Source organism: Vigna umbellata, chromosome 2 (genome assembly GCF_029865625.1).
Source record: "Vigna umbellata cultivar VRB3 chromosome 2, Vumbellata_1.0, whole genome shotgun sequence".
NCBI classification, from domain to species: Eukaryota; Viridiplantae; Streptophyta; class Magnoliopsida; order Fabales; family Fabaceae; genus Vigna; species Vigna umbellata.
Window position 1 is genome coordinate 50,177,770 of NC_142166.1, and position 19,963 is coordinate 50,197,732.

Genomic DNA, 19,963 nt, shown 5'->3' on the forward strand with positions numbered 1-19,963 from the left:
TTTCCTTTTTCTTCTTCTCCCTTCCCTTTTGCACAAAATCTGGTTGGTTGTTCGAGTTTGATTTGATTTGGGAGCAAAATAATATTAACAAAATTATTATATTTTATGATAAATTACTATTAGTTTATTCTAGCTAATTTAATTTTCTTTTATCGAAACTTCGTAGATGTCACACCGTGTGCAAAATCAAATCTCCTAACTTATATTGAGGCGGTTGAATAACTTGGAACATTAAATATTCCCACGTTAGTTTAGTTATGTTTCCATATTTTGTATCACTTTGATTTTTTTTAATATTTATAATTTTTTCCTTTTTCAAAAATCAGATTATTGGGCCTGTGCTACTTCTCAAGATGAATCCAAACCTAAAAACTGAAATGTTTTATCCTATACCTCCAAGATATTATCCTGTACCTCCAAAAATTATATTTTTGACTTTCTAATATTTCATCTAAAAAAATGAAATTTTTAAAAAAAGTTAGAAATGCAAGGATAAAATATTAGAAGGTTAAAAATAAAATTTTTGTAAGTAAATACTGAAATATTGAAAGTGTTGGATGAAACACTAAAAAAACTGTAACCTCAAGAAAATGGGTGGGCCTACCCAATTCATTTAATTTCTTCGGTGTCAACGGAATCAGTTCAGCAAATATATAGGAGAAACAACTTTTTATTTATTTATTTTGTTGTGAAAAAGATATTTTAACGAGTTTATTAAATTTCATAGTATGTTATTGTTTTTGAATGTTTGAAAAAAAGGGGAAAAAGCGCATTTTTGAGGAAAGAAAAAGCAGGCAGGAGAGGATGTGGTTTGCGTGGGCAAATTTTGGTGAGATCGCATAAGCGAATGAATTAAAAAGAAGGAAAGAGAAGCATCGTCGTCTATCCTTTTCTCCCGTTGCGTCGCTGCATTTCCCTTCTCTCTCTTCCTAAAACCCTAAATCTGCCATGGAAGGGAAAACCAGTGACTAATTCATCAATCAAAGTGACTTCATCGTTCGATCCACTATGGAGTCGGAGCTCAAAGACCTCAATTCCAAGCCTCCCAACGGCAGTTCCGCCAGGGATGACCGTCCTCTCCTCAAGTCCGAGTCTCTAGCCTCCGCTGACAGCATCGCCGAGATGGAAAAGAAGTTCGCTGCATACGTTCGCCGCGACATCTACGGCACCATGGGACGCGGCGAGTTGCCGCCGAAGGAGAAGCTCTTGCTCGGTTTCGCGTTGGTCACTCTTCTCCCTATCAGAGTTCTTCTCGCGTTCACCGTATTGCTCTTCTATTACTTAATTTGTAGGGTTTGTACTCTATTCTATGCGCCCAATCGCGAAGATGAACAAGAAGATTACGCTCACATGAGTGGCTGGAGGAGGGCGGTTATTGTTTCCTGTGGACGCGCTCTCTCTAGAGTCATGCTCTTCATCTTTGGCTTTTATTGGATCCCCGAATCTAACTCTGCTTCTCAGGTTATTTTTTAATTGCTTTGTCTTATTCGCTTTCTCAGTTTCTAGTTCTTGACTTTTATTTGAGACTCGATGAAATCCACGACGATAAGTTTAGCTTACTTAGTGTTAACTAGTATAAAAGTAAGAGCATTCAGTATTGTTTTTAGGATTATACGGAAGATAATATAGGACAAAACTTAGATACGGGGCTCCTCTCCAGAGAGATTTTGCCTGATATTTTCTTCCTTTTTGTTTTCTGGGTAAAAAATAAGTGTTGTATGCTGTTCATTTTAGGATAACAACTTGTACGGATAGAAAGTGTCTACTCACGAGTTGTATTTCTCATTTCAGTTGAAGTTATGTGAATTCTGTCCCGTTGAAACTGAAAAAAGGATTTTGTTACTTTCTTTCCATTTTTAGTATTTTCTGTAAGTGGTTTGCTATTAAGCTTTACTGAGAAGTGGTGTCTCCCTTTGCCTTTCATTCTTGAGTGGGATGATGAAATGTATTTTACCAGTTATTAGATGATAAGTCTTTAGCCATGTTTCATTATAATTTATAATTCGCAATAAAAAATGTTGTGTATTGGTGTTTGATTTTACTTCTTTCTCTTTTCTTTTTGTTTACTTCAATTCCCGAAGGAAGACAAGCAACAGCCTGAAGAGTCGGACAGACCTGGTGTAATAATATCTAACCATGTGTCATACCTGGACATTTTGTATCACATGTCATCCTCGTTCCCTAGTTTTGTTGCTAAGGTTTGTGTTATGACGAACTTTCTGCTCCACGATTAGTTGAATATGAATGTATCTTTTACGTTTGTGTTACTGACATTTTTTTGTTTCAATTATTGTATTTCATCGATGAAGAGATCAGTGGCTAGACTTCCTCTCGTTGGTCTCATCAGGTCTGTTGGCTTAAATTGGATTACTGCAACCTTATATCCCTTTGATTCATTTGAGTTCTTTAGATCCTTACATGCTCTGCTCTTTTTTTAACCTTAAATCTCCATTTAAAATTGATCAACACATGGTTCTGAAAATGAGAAAGCTAGGTTTAATATAATTCAGTATGCATTATCTTTCCATTGCAAGGGACTGCTAAAAGATCAGGTGCTTATATATTTTGGTATATTTGTTGTCACAGTAAGTGCCTTGGTTGTGTCTATGTTCAGCGGGAGTCAAAGTCATCAGACTTCAAGGGTGTTTCAGGTGCATATATTTATCGTTGTATGAGCATGCACTTTATAACATTGTGTACAATTCGAAGAAAGTGAAAGAATGTAAAAGCGCTGGTTGTATTCTTCGTTCCGTGCTTTGTGGTTTTTCTTTCTATGTTTCCAATGGCATTGCATTAGTTATTTTGTATCTTGGATTTTTATTTTTTTGTACCCAATAGGCATACCTCCCAATCGTTTAATTGTAATGCATAAATTACTAGATCCGATATAAAACTTTATATACCATTTGTTAAAAGAGTGCCCAATCATTGTTTATAGTTCTCCTTCTGTCTGTTGGTGGCATCACTCGTTTGATTAGAATTTCAAATTCTGGACATAATTCTGAACTAACAATAATTAATCTTCATTTCCCTTTGTCTAAATTAATTTCATTTGTTGTATTTGAATTTCCCTTTGGCATCTAAATATACTCATTCTATTTATCACTGTCTAGAGGGCAGTTGTACTGTTATGCACATTAGTTAGTCAAGCTAGGATTTTAATGCACTGTTTATATTGAGTGCTATGAGTGGTGGGTAAATTTAATCTTATGCAATTTTTTCTTTGGGACATAATCATCGATAAAATCCGTAATGAAGCCGACATGTGAATTTTCATTCTGCAGCTATTGTCACTGATAGAATTCGAGAAGCTCATCAGAATGAGTCCGCTCCATTAATGATGTTATTTCCAGGTTATCATCCTCTTTCCTCTTTTTTTCTTTGGAGAGAGAGATCATACTTATTTTCTGAATAATTAGGTAGTGTTTGGTATCCTGTTGAAGATGAAGACAATTAGTTGGCAGTTTTTTGAACTTTTAATAAATTATTACCCTTACCACCTGTGTTCTCTATTATGTGAAGAGAAAGGTCTTGATTTTTATGTACTAACATATAAAATGATTTATGTCGATTTTTCTTCTCCTATTTGCAATTTGTTTTTATAATAAAATTAATTTGATGATTAAAGTTGCTGTAGTTCTTGACCTTTTATCCTAATTATTAATACTGAATCCGTGTTCTCATCCACAGACAAAAGTTTGTGTTTTTAATTCACCCTGTTTTCTCTATAAAATCCATTTTCACCCTAGCGATTCCTTAGTTGTGTTCATAACACCTCTCATTTCTATATCTCAAAACTCTGTAGCTTTACGTTCTTTATGTTTATTAATTTATTCTGCTGCTATTAATTGTTGCATATGGTTACACAAGAATTGGTCACATAAAGTTTCATAGTTTATCAGTTTCTTTCACTCATTTTTATTTATTGTTTAATTGTAAATGGAGTAATTTAAGTTGTTCATGCATATTTGGTATTCTACAGAAGGTACAACCACAAATGGAGAGTTCCTCCTTCCATTCAAAACTGGTGGTTTTTTGGCAAAGGCACCAGTACTTCCTGTGATTTTAAGATATCATTACCAGAGATTTAGCCCTGCCTGGGATTCCATATCTGGGGTGAGTACTTCAATAGTAATAAAGTGTCATGTTTTTGGCTGAATTCTGATTATAAAAGCCAATCTTATACCCCATAAACTGTTCTATTCCTTTAACTGTTATATTTTGAATCTAGAGGTGTGCCTAAGGTTTGAATATTTTTCTTGAATGTTTTTCTGAATTGAAGTTTGATGCCATGTCAAAATTTGTGAGAATGCTAGTGGAACTCTCTGTACTCATTTGGCTTGATACTTGGTAGTTGATAGTGCAATATCTTTTTATTTTTTCTTTTTCATGAGTAGCTCAAAAACATACGTTCTACCTGTGCGAAGTGTAAATTGTTGTAGTACGTTTTGGAACAGAGACCAGCCTTTGTCCTAAAAGGATGCTGTGCTAACCATCTTGGAGAAATAATTTGTTTCTGCTTTAGTATTCTCATTTTAATGTTATCTGCTCATTTTCAGTAAGTAGCTCTAATCAAATTTAATTCTTTGAAATCTTTTGGTAATTTGTATTGTTGAAATTGTCTTGTTCCTTAGCAACATTTGTTTTTATTCTTTATGTAAGTGTACATTTGTGTTGGCAGGTGAGGCATGTGATATTTCTCCTATGTCAATTTGTAAATTTTATAGAGGTGATCCGATTACCTGTTTACCATCCTTCACAACAGGAGATGGATGACCCCAAACTTTATGCCAATAATGTTAGAAGATTGATGGCTTCTGAGGTATTGTTTTCTCAAAGAAAAAAAAATCACCGTTTCTCTACTGTAGTGTTAAAGAAATAGTTAAGAAGGATACAGGTGTTTCTCTGTTCTATGACAGGACTCGGTCTTTACTGGTGTGTAAATTGACAGAGACTTTACAGTCACACCAAAAGATTCTTTAAAGAACTTGTTTTTTGGGCCAATCCATCTTTTGAAAATTTGTTGATTCTTTCTGCTTTCATAATTTTGAGGAAAAAGTGCTACGTGCTTCAATTATTGGTATTTTCTTTGAAAAGTATATTGTAAATTAATTGTCATGTTTTATCCAATTAAAAAATTTATTGGATTTTGTGTTTATTATTTTATTAAGATCTGCGTGTTTTAAACTAATTTGTTTTTTGTAGGAAACGTTAGAGTATTAGGACTGGGTGTTTTAGGAGTCTTGTTGCTAGTTTGCTCTCCTTGTTAGTGCGACTTGTTCTAAATTGTCCCAAGCCATACACTAGTACTCGACTTAGATTGGTAGTTTAACTTGGTGTTTGTGGTTTGTATTCAATACAAAGAATGCACAACTTACTCTCAAAATACTGTTACACTTGGAAGTTATTCCGTGGTGGACACAAGTGTGAATCAAAGCCATCTTACATTATATAATCTGTTGGATGACTTTCTTAGAGTCTATCATTATATTGGATGTTTTATCACATTCATAATTGTATAAAATTTTATATTCAGTTGAAACTGTATTTTGGCTTACCTTGATAACTCTAAACTTCTGCTACTTTTCTAATATAGAAGAATATTAATTGTGTGTGTGAACACGCACTTACACGCAATGCTGATAAAACATTAATTATAGAAATGGTTCAATGTTAATTGAGTACAATATTTAAATTTTTTATATTGTCCGTGTAATTTTCATTTTCATCGAGTTAGGCATAATGGATACTCTTAAAAATCTTACATACTTTCACTTTCAAGTGTTGTTTTTGTGATTATCAAAAGCTTAATTTCTTAATTTTCTTTAATTTTATTGTATATCTATATTGCATGAGGTATTTGCCTCCATGTTATACCATTTATAGCAAATTGCATTGGCATATATCTTATTATATAACTGCTGTTGGTGCTAGCTTATTTATTCTATATTGTGTGTTCTACTTGCAGGGTAATTTGACACTTTCTGATATTGGGCTTGCTGAAAAACGAACATATCATGCTGCTCTCAATGGTAATAATAGCCTGCCTAGTGTTTTGCATCAGAAAGACGAATGATAATTTCTGGCCCCCGTCTCAAATGAAACGTAGTTCCATTCGAGTTTTAGTTTCAACTTAGTATTTGCTTAAGAATTGTCGGCTTGCGTGAGGGGTATTTAAATTAGTATACATTCACCTAAACATCTGAATGGTACTTATGTAATTTTATTGTAAATAATGAGACTCATAATGTTTAATTGACGGTGTTCTATTGAGGCACACAGTTCAAGATCCATTAGTGTTGCTGTGCGTTCACGTTTTCTATTGTGATAAATGACCTGAACTGATTTGAGAAAAGCCATGTAACCTTAGATCTGAATCTTCTTTTTCGTTTTCCTGCAGGTTTGTTTTCCCAATGCTAATTCTTCGGATTCGTGGTTTGTATATTCATTGTATGGTTCCATTATTTATCAGGAAAGAAAAGGAAATTAATATAGCAAATGATGTGCAGAACAAATATTCGTATTTGAAATGTATTTATCTGATAACTGCCTCTAGAGTCTAGAGCATTAAGGAATTTCTGAGCGGATGCTCAATGTATCTATAAACTTTTGGTCAGCTTCTAGGATCAATAGGATCTACTTCAATATAGGGTGTTCTAAAATATGATATCCGATTATTGTTATTATCTACTGTTTGTTGCATTAGGTAGAACGAGTTGGGTGGCAATTTTTTAGGGTGAGGTTGATGGTGAGGAACAAAGCTACTTAACGGCAGTTACACTCTTAAGGAAGTACTGAACTCCATTTAGCTACTGATGCTGACATCTAGAGTTCAATTCTGTAACAGCCAGACAAATTTAATCTTGAATAGAGGGTACAATTTTGTAGGGGCGCATAGTAACGAGACTGTTCAGGTTGATTCTTTAATTAATTTAATATTATTGGAGCAAATGTGTTTATACATACTTCTTATTGGGTAAGTTCTAAAATCTTCCAAATATTATTACGCACTTTAAGAGTAATCTAAAACGATAAAAGGATGAAATATATTAGTGTAATGACAATCACCTTATTGGGTAAGTTCTCTAAGAAAGGAAAGCTAAAGTTGTCTCATATAATCGTAAAATTGCATATGCAATTTTGTTAATCGTTGGATTAGCCTGGATTTTATCAGTAGATTCAGCGCACATGATTCTAAATCCAATTGATTCACGTCTTTAGTTGAATGGAATATATATATGTACTTATTGAGTGATTGTAACCTCTTAATAATAGATAACTAACAATAATGTGTCATTAATAATTTATTTTATTAAGTAGTCTAAAGTATAATTGCAACAAATCGTGGGAAACTAATATTATGTTGAAAAGAATTCCCGATGAAACAGAAAAGTGAAACTGATACGCTAACTGTACCTTCGGGTCAGTGACCTCTCTATGTGCAGTAGATATACAAGAGAAATAAACTATCGTGTATGCATACCAGACAGGAAAATTACATATTTGAAACCCAATACATTACAATTGCTACGAAATTAGTTACAGGTATAGTATATAAAGTAACACTTGCTCTTGCGATAAGAACAAGATCTTTCCACCTTATTGAAAGTCTATGGAGGGAAGCTTCGCACTAGGTATCAATAAAGGCATTGACAAAATTAGAGTGCACCGAGCATATTGAATTGAGTCCATGCCTCCTGCATAGTAAAATATGGACAAAGTAAGTCCCTATTTTGAATAAGTTTGAGAAAAAAACCTAAATGATGATATGTTTATTAATCATTTCCTGAATTTCAATACCTTCCTAAGAATTACCGTAGTCCCTATGTGAAATTAAATTTTCTTAAGCATGAATAAGGCTTCCGCACAGCCATCCATCATTAATAATTTAGTATATTTTTGGGTTTTGTAGAAGTTGTTAAAAAAACATTTTCTTAATTAGTGAGTTGTTTCCACAAGTTTTGAGCACATATAAAAGATATGAAATAAAATCGCATGTACCGAGGACAACATGAACATGACTAACTTGAGTTTCTGCACCACATTTCGAGGGCATAATACGATTTCACGGATAGAAATGGAATAAAAAACACAGTTTAGTAATTTTATGCAAAATGATCACGAGTTGCGTTTGTCTTTGCACTGCAAAATAATCTCTCTAAGTCGGGTCGAGTTGCAGGTTAAGGAAGAAGAAAGCCGAAAATAAAACATAAATTTAGTTGTCAGTAGCTAAGCTGGTTTCTTCTGCATGTCTCTAGAATTGAATGCAATAGCGACTATGCGGTACATAATAACTTAGAATGATCCAAAACAATTGCACCCTAAATTGTTAGAAAAATTTTGGTTAGTTAGTTAGTTAGAAACTTTTGTAAGATTGAATTAAACATAAATTTTTAACAAGAGCTACTATAGTGTTTGACTTATGTTTATGTCTAATCCTATGTGATATAAATAAACTTGTGTGAACGCCTAACTCTCAATATTTCTTCTTCTATAACAAGGAATGCGTGTGATCAATTTTAAGGAATCTAGTCATAGATCCTGACAGAGATAGAATGATTGTAATGGTAATGAATTACCACAACTATGTTACCTGTAAAATATCAAAAACTTTTTCTGCGATATATTTCTGGTCAGAAGAAGCACCCTTTTGCTGCAACTTATCGGGATGCAGGCAGAGTAAAGCTCTTTGATAAGATCTTTTAACCGCGTTCCCTTCAATTATATCAACAAGAGGCACAGGCTTCCATCCACACTCCGTCCACAGTACCTTATGCGTGATGAATGTCAATTTAATAAGAGTTAGCACTTAGCACGGAACTGTGGATAATCAAATACTAATTAAATTGATGTTTAATATCATTAAACCAATTTTACTAAAGCAGGAATGTTATCCCAGAGTTGAGAAACTCCAAAAGAGAATAAACTTTGTCCACCCTTCCTAATACACGCACAATATCTGCTTAAGCCCTAATTAGATCACATAATAGGAATACATGACTGCCATAGAACTATCCTGAATAACTTACACACATGAGTCCTATAGAAGTAAATGACCATCGTACAAGATTAAATACATAATTATTACATTACCATTCCTCCCAATTAAATACATGCTTTTCTCATTATAAGATTTTTACATCTTATGTCCCCTCTTAGAGTATTCCATCGAAATAGGTTGATTTATGAGACTCTCTAGTCCCATTTACGTTAAAAGCACAACTTGAAGTAATAGTAAAATGGTTCATCGTATTATTTTACAAAAACGAAGAAATCAAATTTTCAATCAAATGAGACTTGAGCAATAAGGAGTGATTTTAGTTTTTCTTACATGTTGTAATGTCGATAGCAGGGATCGTATGTTTCCTTCCTTCCCTTTAGACCATTCTTTTATCTTCTTGTCAATCATCTACAGTGTATACAGAGACAAATACTTAATATGACTGTTCTACTATAACCTTGAAACTAACAAATCTAGCTAAGTAATATATTACTTGGATTTCTTGATTTTGTAAGTCCTCGCTCTCTTCTTGGGCTAATACTTGGATCTGAAAAACCAAATATAGAAGCTTATCAACATAAGCCGCTAAAATCCGGTACTCAAGAAAGGAACTTAATCAAATTTGAAATGAAATACCATGAAACTCCCGTGGAAGGACTCGTCTGTATCTCCAATAACAGTAAATGATACATCAGGAATTGCTGCTAACAAAATCAAGTTGTTTCATCACATAATTTAATATTCAGGACAAATCACATTTATAGAGTTTAAAGCTGATCAAAGATTGGTGTAAGCGTATTACAGACTATAAATTATAAACTTCTACGTAGAATGAATTTTTGTAGTTTTTTTAAAAAAAAAGAGTAAAAAGTAAGGAAGAGTAGTGTGAAATGTAAAAAAATTATGTGTGTAGTATCATTTTTCTAATAACTAAGGTTTTTCACTTGCAACGAAAAGTTTCTAATACGATTTTCTTAAAATAATTGGCACCATATTATTCATTGATTCTGTAGATTGTTTCCTTACCACCGTATGAAATCCATCCATATGTTGGATGTAACAGACTACCGATTTAACAGACAATTTAGATTAAGGAAATAATAAATACCACATAACATTTTAAATAAAACCTGCTGCATACTGCTTGTCATGTAGTTATATTTTCCTATTGTTAGATGTAGGTTACACACATATCCTCACTAAGTTTGTCATATCTTGTCACCATGCTATGAATAAAGAGGAGAGGAGTCTATGCACAATTCGATCGCTTCCCAAGTAAACCAATTCTAACTGAAGGAATATTGGGATTTGAATAACTAAGCAATACCTGGTTCTGATATATCCTCTTGATGAGACAAATTGTCAGCAGATATGTTGGTGGTCTCTATGGAAGAGTTTTCCTCCTTGGATTGTTCAGGACCACGTTCTACCTGATAGAGTTGAAAGACATATTAATCACCTTCGCTGTTGCGAAACCAGAATTATACAGATTTATCTCTAAAGCATATTTAAACAATTCGTGTCCTTTCAACAAAGTGCATCTACTTTTCAAGTCATCTTCTTAAGCTGTGAGAACACTTACTTTATTTTTTTTCCTTAAAGCATCTCTCTGCTTGTGTGTAGAACCCTGAGGTCGAGATTTGGTGTCAACTTTTGGTTTTGCAGCAGTTTCTTGGTTGAAAATTCGAGCGAATTCTTTGACCTTTCCTTTAACTAGGCCTTTCCCCATATTTTCACCTAAGCTTACTGAACCCTGGGAAGTGGCTTTGTCATGTCCTACATCTATCACGGAAACTTTCTTTTCTTCTTGTTTCATGGGGTTCACAGTAACATCAAAAACAGCAGACAATTTTTTTGTGCTTTTCATCCTGTTTTCTTCTTTATCCCTAATCATCTGATTATTATCTGTCATATGAAATGAACAATAGTATCACAGACTGAAAAGGTAGTAATATGTGTATAAATACACATACATATATACATAATGTAGAGAGAAAATTACTTCACCTTGTTTCTTATCACTTTCTTTGAACAGAAACTGTAAAGGTTTAGACTCAAGCTTCTGAGTATCCCTTGCTGTCTCAGTTTTTCCGGAGAAGCCGTTCTCGCCTACAGAATGAGTACTTGATTCTACTGCTCTAGCGTCGTCCCGCGGGCTGGCGGGAACATCTATGGTAACCGTTTGAGGGCCGCATGATGCACGTGATTGAGCCTTGGCGGAAACTATTTGTTCTACAGTCTGGTTTGAATCTGCTCCATTTTCAGTGGCTGTGGAAGTAGTAGATGCATCTTTTCCATTATTCATCACAGAGGAACCATTGTATGGCATAGACTTTTGTGTGGTAATTTCACTGACAACCCACTCTTTAGTACTTGAGCATCTCTCAAGTTTAACCTTATCCTTAGCCTTTGAGGCTCTTTCTGTCCTAAGAGACATCACCATCGGCACACCTTTACTTGCCCATTTGTATATTGAGAAATGGAATTGACCATTACTAGCACTAGGCGAAACTTCGCTAATAGATATGTCTTGTTTCATGATGCTTGCTTTGTCTGCTTTATCAGATGGACTCGAATTTGAAAACTCTTGTGATAGAAGACTTTGTCGATAAGGTTTTAAATCCTTTTTCAACTCCTTTCGCTGGATTGAAAATCTGGATGAATAAGAATCTGGAAGGCCTTGTCCATTTGAAGCAGCAATTCCATCGTTGATGTTCTTCGTCCTCATGGGGGAACCAAATGTTGGAAGATCCACCCCATTTGTCAATTTGGCCGGAAGGCTGGTCAGTTTAAAGTGGTGGAGAAAGCATCACCGGCAAATTGAAGATGAACAAGAAGAAATCATTAGTGAATTGATTTAAAATTCGGAGCAGCTAAATCATGAATCCCTCATCTACTGGAGATAGTAAGGAGTAGTTTTGTAGCATAAGAAGTTTATTGATTTAGGATAAGATAAGGAGTCATCTGTAGGGAAAGAGGTGCTTTATTTTAAGGCACCTTCATCTGTTATTTATAGCTAAAAACTAAAACTCCTTTATTTAATGTTGCATTCATGTTTGAAATAATTTGATTTCATGAATAAACAACAAACATGTGTGTCAATTTTCCTTACGTTAATCATAATTATGGAATCTGAATCCATTTAACCCGCCCAACAAAACTAAGAGAATAAATTAAGAAAATAGTTTAACTCAGGTTAACATGGTCCGAACACAATTGGGTCAGTTAAATGTTCGGTCGGACTTATTTTTGTTATGTATAGACAAGAGATATAGAGATCCCTTAATTTAGAGCACTTAATATTCATGTTTTGTCTTCACTTATGTTCAAACTGTTCAATATAATTAATTAGCTATCCTTCTTACAGTTATAATTAGGTCTAAATCAGAGTTTACAGTCACTAGTTTTCTTATGATAAAACTATTTCAGTATACAACTCTCCCATCTTAAACCATAAAAATATTTAAAGAAATTGGAATAACACTCAGAGTACATATTCAATTATGAGCATTTTCTATCTTATTTAGGTTTCTCACTTTAAAAATGGTGTTTGTAGCAGATCCCAGTTGGTGGAAGCCCTTGTGTAAATATCTTGTAATCTCTATAATAGTAGTATTACATTTGCCAGTTATTTTCATCAAAAGTTTTGTTAAGTGCCATTATTTCCAGAAATAATCCCACACACTTTCGCTCATTGTTCTGTTTGCAATATATTATTACCTAGTTTAATTTTGTATTTTTTATTTAATTTCTTTAGAGAAATTAATTTTAACAAATTATCAGTACAAAGTTTTTACATTGTCATTTATTAAAAATTACTTTATATACAGCATTGAAAAGAATAAATAAATATATGTGACCATTTATGATTTTTTGAATTTGTTAAGAAAATAAATTATAATACATTTTAATTAAATTTGTTTTTAAAATATTTTCAAATTCCCAAGTGATGTTTTTTTTAAGTGAGTACTGGTTGCATTTGAAATTTGATTATTTATTAAGTACTGATATATTGACAATAAAAAATATTTGTTAATAATAGCTAACTTAATCATTCGTCATTAAATAAATTTGAAGATAAATAATCAAATTATAAGTTCTTATTTTAGAATTGCAGTGTAGTTTTGATGTGAATTATAATTCTTGGAATAACTTTGTGTATCATAATTGGAGATGGACATTTACTAGAACTTACAAAGGGTGCATTGCATATAATAACTTTTATAAGTAGTGCTTTATATAAATTTGACTACTTTTTTCTTTTAAAAAAATTATGTTAATTTGGTATTTCTGAGTCTCTCCATTTCTAAACTATTGATATTTAATGTTATTACATAATATTTAATAAATAATAAATATTACTCATAAATGATATAAATTTAAATACTCCCATTTAAAATGTGGAGGTTTAATTATTAGTTCATGTTATACTGAAAGTAAAATTTGTTAACTTGGATAATATCTATCATAAAAATCGTATTAGACATTACACTTTTCTTTCCTCTATTGCTGAATTTTTTAAATTCTTTAATTTCTATGTATATATGTCTTTATATACTTCAAAAATATGAAAATATAGACTCTTTTAAAATTTAGTTAATTATACTTTTACTTTAAAAGTAATCGCTGATATATCTACCTGTTTGTGTAACAATAATAAATTCATAGCACCCTGATTAAAATGTAAATTTAACAATCTAAGCAAATGTTTACCTTATATTAATATAATTATTGGTTAAATAAAAACAGTAATATTTTTTTTTCATTTTCATTATATATAAAATAGATATTAGTTTTCAATTTTTTTAACAATATTTTTTGTTTATAAAATTGTTAAAATAAAACAATAAAAGATAAACATGAATGATAAATGTTTAAAAATATAGCATTTCATAAATAATTGAAATATTATTTTATCATAGTAAAAATTTATTATATTAGTCTCATTATTATAATTCTGAAAAGCTTTCACATATAAATTTAAAAGTATATTACCATTCCCTGTTCTTTATATTGTACGTAATTCTATCTTTTTCTAAAGTCTGCAATAACCTCCTTTATATAGGATAGATAATGTAACATCTTTCAGAATTGTTAGGTTTATATATATATATATATATATATATATATATATATATATATATATATATATATATATATATATATATATATATATATATATATATATATATAATATTTATGAAAATAATGGTAAGAAGAGGAAAACCTGAATGGTAGTGGAAGAGAGGCAGCAACGGGATCGGCCGCCGGAGGCAGAGGACTGGACACTCGAGAGAACGTGAAAGGGTCCGCAACGCGTCTTGTTGGCGTAGAACACACACTCCCGGACTCCTCACCTCCGAATATGTCATCGAAGAAGTCATTGTTCTTGTTCGCGTGACGCCTCCGGTTTCCAATATCCTCTCCAAACACCGGTTTCTCCCGCTCCGGCGGCCACCTACACCAACCTCTTTCCCCTTCCTCTTCGCTCCAACCGTTCAACTCGGTCAGACTCTGCCGCGCTTCGTTTAACGACGACCGCCGCGGCGGCCCCCCAAAGACGTCGTTGAAATCAACCTCCAAGTTCGAATTGCTGGACGACGACCTCCGAATCAAGGAATTATTACCATTCTGATAACTATTATTATTATGATTATTATAACCTAAAAGAACGGTCTCTCGTTGAGAAGAATAAAATGTCTCCATAAAATAACGATTCACAATTGAAACCTGGCGGGAAACTGTCGAAGCGAAAATACGAAGTACAGAAGAGGAATGCGTTTGTGAGATGGAAGGGGAATTTGGAGAAGAAGAGGACAATGGTGTGTAGGGCTAAGGGAATTGTAACAGAAATTGCGAAGCCACAAATTATGATTCAACGCGGATTGGCTGCCAGAATTTCTAAGGGATAAATCTAAAGTTGTGATGGTGATAAGCAACGTGATCTGCTCCATGTTTTCGATTTAACACAATTTTGTGTGATACTAAATAAATACGTTCTCTAAAACCTAAACTATGATTATGACTACACTCAAAGACCATAGCCTCTCGTTTCAATTCCATTGCTCTCTACTTTTGTCTTTTCCTTTCGCATTTGCAAAATCTACTCATTATTTGTGGATACATACAAAGAAAAAAGTGCGCATGACAGATAAAAATATTTCTTTAATATAATAATTACATTTAAAATAATTTTAATTAATTAACAATATAAAAAACAACATATTTGTATTAGATGAAAATTAAAGTCCTAAGATTACTTTTCAGATCGATGACTGCTATGAAACATTGATGGAAGAGGTCCCCTGATACGTTAGGTTCGGCGTTGGGAAGCGAAAGCGACAACAACCAATTGAAAAAGGGAAATGAAACTATAATTTACCTTAAACATGTTTTTCCATTACTCTTTAGAAACAGGATTTAAATACAGTGTTTTTATTTTTAGCAATATTAAGTTTATCTTTATTAAGAATGGCGATGTTTACCAGAAGAACAGAAACTATACAACCCAATTCTCATCAACCATTGCACACACAGTAACGTAACGGATTCAAAATTTTGCATTTGATTCATGAGCAGTTGTTGAGGTATTTGTTTGTCGGTTTATATGTCAATTTAATTATGCTTCTAATTATAATTTTTCTCCAAACATTAGTTTTAATTTCTATATAGTTTTTTGTAAATTTGACATTATTATTTTTCATTATAAACATGTGTCTACAATCATTGTCATCAATTCTTTATATTGTTTTCAACTGATATTCGTGTTTTAGACAATTAACTGGATTTCATTTGTACGTTTGATTACTTATTCTTTCTAATTTCATCACCTTTTACTTCATCTCTTCAATTCAGTATTTCTGATCCTTCAATGGATTTCATTAAAGAATTTAAGTTGGCTAATTTCATCAATAATTTAAATATAAATTTATTTTTTAATTTTTTTTAAACATATATGGGGAAATGATTCTTGATGAGACATATGAGTTAGAACCACAAAAGCACTTAAATAAGGATGAGGTGAGGATATCTGGGTGGACTTGGAAATTGGGGGATTCATTTGGAATAATGCGAAGAAAATGAATGGAGAGTTAAATACATTGTTGTAATTGAAACTGACATTGTTTACTTCGATGAAAAAATAGCAAAAATAAATACAAAGTTTATTGATGTATTTAATTAATTAGACTGAATTAATAAAATTGTTTCCTTGTTTTTTAATATAATGTTAAAATTGTTATTAAATGTATTTTTAAAATATATTTTTTTAGAAAAAAAAATTTTAAAAGTATTATTGATTTAAATATATAATTTATTAATTGACTAATTTACAGGTCTTTAAACTGGATTTGGTTACTGTTGTGATTGAGTAGGCTCAGGTAGGAAGAGGAATGATAGGTGAGGCTCAAATTTTTGGTCAAAACTGAACCACAGACGACAATAGATTTTGTTATTTTCAAATACATTTTAGTGTTGGATAAAACAAGTTATAAATTGTGTAATTGTTGAAAATATATGAATAAGTTAAACACGGTATAAGATAAAATATGTTTTAAAGTTCTTAATTAAGTACGATGAAAAGTTAAATTTCTTGTTTGTTTATGACGTATAAATAGAAAATTTATAGTTTTATTTTCTTCGATTCCCAGCCTAATTCATGCACATGTAATATTAAGTGTTGTTTTTTTTTAATCACAAATTACTTTACTCTTTAAAATGAGTTCTCCGTTTTGACACTAACAATATGCAAGATAACCTTGATCCGAACACAAATATTGTTTAAAGTGGTCTTCAACATTATTTTTGTTAATGATTTTACCTATTTCAATCTGTATTTGGTGCTGCTTAAATTCAATTGTAAAAACTAATTTCGTTTGAACTTCTTTCCTTCCAATTTTTCTTATTTTAAGCCAATTTTTTGTGGCTAATAAATATTAATTACATTATAAATCTAGACTAATAAAAAAAATGTTTAAAATATTGATTTTAAAAGTGGTTAAATAAATATAATAAATTAATTAAATAATAGAAGAAAATTAGATGTTATAATTCTCTTAGAAAAAAATAATTATAACCTCAAGATAAATAGTTATTTATAATTTAGGGGCTCCAAGCCAAATCAAAAACAATATTAGAACATTTCATGCTCTAATTTAATAGGTTTCCTAAGTTATGAAATATAACATTTTGGTAACCATCATTTTTCAATACATTTATTATTTATGAATAAACTCAAACGAAATAGAGATAAATAATTGTTGTAGTATCATTTGGCAAAATCTGTGATTCTATTTTTTATTTTTTTATTTTTTTATTTTTACTTTTTGGCTATGAAATTAGTTTATCCCTATATTAATCATTTTGTATGTTTTATATTTTTAAGATTGTTCTACATATCAGGTTATTTTATTATTAAAATAAATAAATAAATTTGGAATTTTAGTTATCAAACGTACTGATATTATCTGAGTTATCAAACATACCGATGTATTTTTCTTAATAACTTTATATTTTTTTTATCATTATTAATTTTTCAATTTTTCAAAATTTTAATTATTGGCTCAAATTTAAGATTAAATACCTAAAATAAATGTTATAGAAAAAAGATTAATAAGAGAACAAATTATTTTATAGAAGAATAATAGTTTGATACTAGCATTTCCCGTGAGACAATAATTTGTAATTGAAAGCACTTATCTGTTAATATAATCACATTAATTTTTCTACAATATGTTAGAACAATTAATTTGGTTGGATAACCTATTAAAAAGTTTGCTCGTGAGTAAAAGGTCAAAGTGTGTTTTACGGCCAAAATGTCATAGTAAACAGTTTAGGAGATTTCATAAGCAAAATCATCTAAAATATTAATTTATTGTCTCTTGAGTCCTTTGGTTTACTTTATTATTTTTTAAAATTCATTTGTATATAAAATATCTAAAAGAAGGAAATTATATAACAATATATATATATATATATATATATATATATATATATATATATATATATATATATAACTTTTTTTTCTATCTCATCCCAATTACTAATTATTGAAATTGTTCATTCGAAATATGTTTTGATATTATGTAACATATTGTTATCACAATTAAAAAATAAAACAAATAAAGTAAATTATATTTTTAATTTTTTTTTCACATCTTATTCATTCATCAATGGATATCGTTCAATAATCAAATCATTCATCTAATCACATCATAACAACCAAAATCAATTACATATATAATTATTTTTTTGTATTTTATCTCAATTACTAACTATTGACATTGCTCACCTAAAATATCTTTTGATACTGTGTAACACACTATTATCACATTAAAAAACAAAGCAAGGTAAGCAATTTTCAAAAATTTTCATACAATCATCCATTTTCACGTTTTTTCAAAATTTTTCATAGAATCATCTATTTTCATATTATCATTCAATAATCAAATCATTTATTTAATTACATTACAACAAACAAAATTAATTGTCTAAATCTCTCATTCCAATTAGTTATTTCTTATATCATTAAATACTCACACCATATCATCACAAATCTCATACTCTATTTTTTAAAAACTCAAATATTTATCTTTGTCATAGTATCTTCACTCATACATAGTTATACATTCTAGAGAACTAAGTTATCATAACATGATAGGATAAATTCTTGTCAAGTTGATAGAAATAATACACACTAAAAAATTTCACATCACCTAGAATAAACAATGGAATGAATGATAATAGTTATATAATGAACTTTAAGTTTATGGTTTCAAACACTCTAAGTCAAAGATACTTAAAATTTGTACTTAATTTCTTTTATATTTGGAGTTGAGTGTGCTAATTATTTTTCTTCGATTTTAGATTTTACATATTATTTTCTTGTGTTGATTATTTTTATCTTATTTATTTTATTGGTAAGATAATTCTTGAAGTAAAATTGTCAATGTTCTTTATGATAACATTATTTTTTCATCAAATTTTTATGGCCTATAAACATAATTTCTTTTCACACTGCAAGGTAGAAAAAACCTTTATCAAGATTCATCACCTTATAATTCCATTTATGTGATTCTGATACTAATAGATTCATGACCATCTTCTTCAAAATTCAAATTAAATACATTACCTACAATATCATCTCATTGAAAATAATTATGCTCGTATCATATATCAACGAAATCATTACATTTCTCATTCATGTAAGTATAAATTTTTTGCTATTCACCACAAGTAAAAATAATTAAGCACATTTTAACACTAATTTTACTTATTTAAAATTCTCTTATCACTGAGAGAGCTCACTAGCTCTCGAATAAAACAATAAAAAAATTATTATAAAAAACTCGATGAAATTACCCATTAACTCAATAAAACATATTTAAAGATCATACTACTTAATAAAATCTCGCTCATGACTATTTAAATTGTAATTAAGTGAAATGAAAAAATTGTCTCAATTAAGAATGAATTCATTCAACAACACTATATTTGTCCCACGAATAAGCTACATTGAACTATCAAACTTTTGATTAAATGAATTTTACTCGAAAAAACAATTTATTAAGATATGACAACACTTAAAATATTCGTAGTAATATTTATTTTAAAAAATATTGTAATCCGTAAAAAAAATTATCTTCAAGCACTAAATAGTTAAAAATACCTGTGAAACATATCATGCAATAGAACAAACTGTTACATATGTTTATTTTTTTAATTAAAAATAGTATAAATGTTAATAAAAAACATATAAATAAAAAATAAATAACTATTTCAACCCGAGAGTTTTTCAAAATGGTCGTGAAGTTACACTGTGGAGAAAATGAAAGGGATAATTATTAAACACTTTTATGAAGCAACAGTAACAATATATTTTTTTTATCATAATTGTTAAAGTTCTTTCTTATGAAGCCTTCTCAATACCATAAATTTTGCGGCTGTTATTGAGAGAGAGAACAA

The 19,963-nt window shown here is 30.6% G+C and overlaps 2 protein-coding genes across 4 annotated transcripts; one reads left to right on the forward strand and one right to left on the reverse strand.

The window, feature by feature from the left end:
- The first annotated feature begins 759 nt into the window (after window positions 1-759).
- Window positions 760-6,686, forward strand: LOC124828019 (lysophospholipid acyltransferase LPEAT1). Of its 2 annotated transcripts, XM_047301224.2 has the most exons (9): window positions 760-1,461; window positions 2,082-2,198; window positions 2,310-2,347; window positions 2,587-2,651; window positions 3,285-3,353; window positions 3,983-4,116; window positions 4,682-4,822; window positions 5,969-6,032; window positions 6,401-6,686. In XM_047301224.2, the coding sequence occupies exons 1-9, from the start codon at window positions 1,009-1,011 to the stop codon at window positions 6,418-6,420; spliced, it is 1,101 nt and encodes a 366-aa protein (XP_047157180.1). In that variant the 5' UTR covers window positions 760-1,008; the 3' UTR covers window positions 6,421-6,686. The 2 variants fall into 2 exon arrangements, with proteins under 2 accessions (XP_047157180.1, XP_047157179.1); XM_047301223.2 differs by lacking the exon at window positions 6,401-6,686 and having other exon boundaries at window positions 5,969-6,293.
- Window positions 6,687-7,329: 643 nt separating this feature from the next.
- LOC148204221 (J domain-containing protein required for chloroplast accumulation response 1-like) lies at window positions 7,330-14,903 on the reverse strand. 2 transcript variants are annotated; one of them, XM_088107327.1, is made up of 9 exons: window positions 14,229-14,903; window positions 11,009-11,781; window positions 10,584-10,906; window positions 10,329-10,431; window positions 9,638-9,705; window positions 9,495-9,548; window positions 9,332-9,409; window positions 8,594-8,770; window positions 7,330-7,697 (listed from the first exon to the last, which is right to left on the reverse strand). In XM_088107327.1, exons 1-9 carry the CDS (start codon window positions 14,705-14,707, stop codon window positions 7,659-7,661), a joined length of 2,094 nt encoding a protein of 697 aa, XP_087963453.1. In that variant the 5' UTR covers window positions 14,708-14,903; the 3' UTR covers window positions 7,330-7,658. The 2 variants fall into 2 exon arrangements, with proteins under 2 accessions (XP_087963453.1, XP_087963454.1); XM_088107328.1 differs by having other exon boundaries at window positions 9,638-9,702; window positions 14,229-14,900.
- Window positions 14,904-19,963: the final 5,060 nt, after the last annotated feature.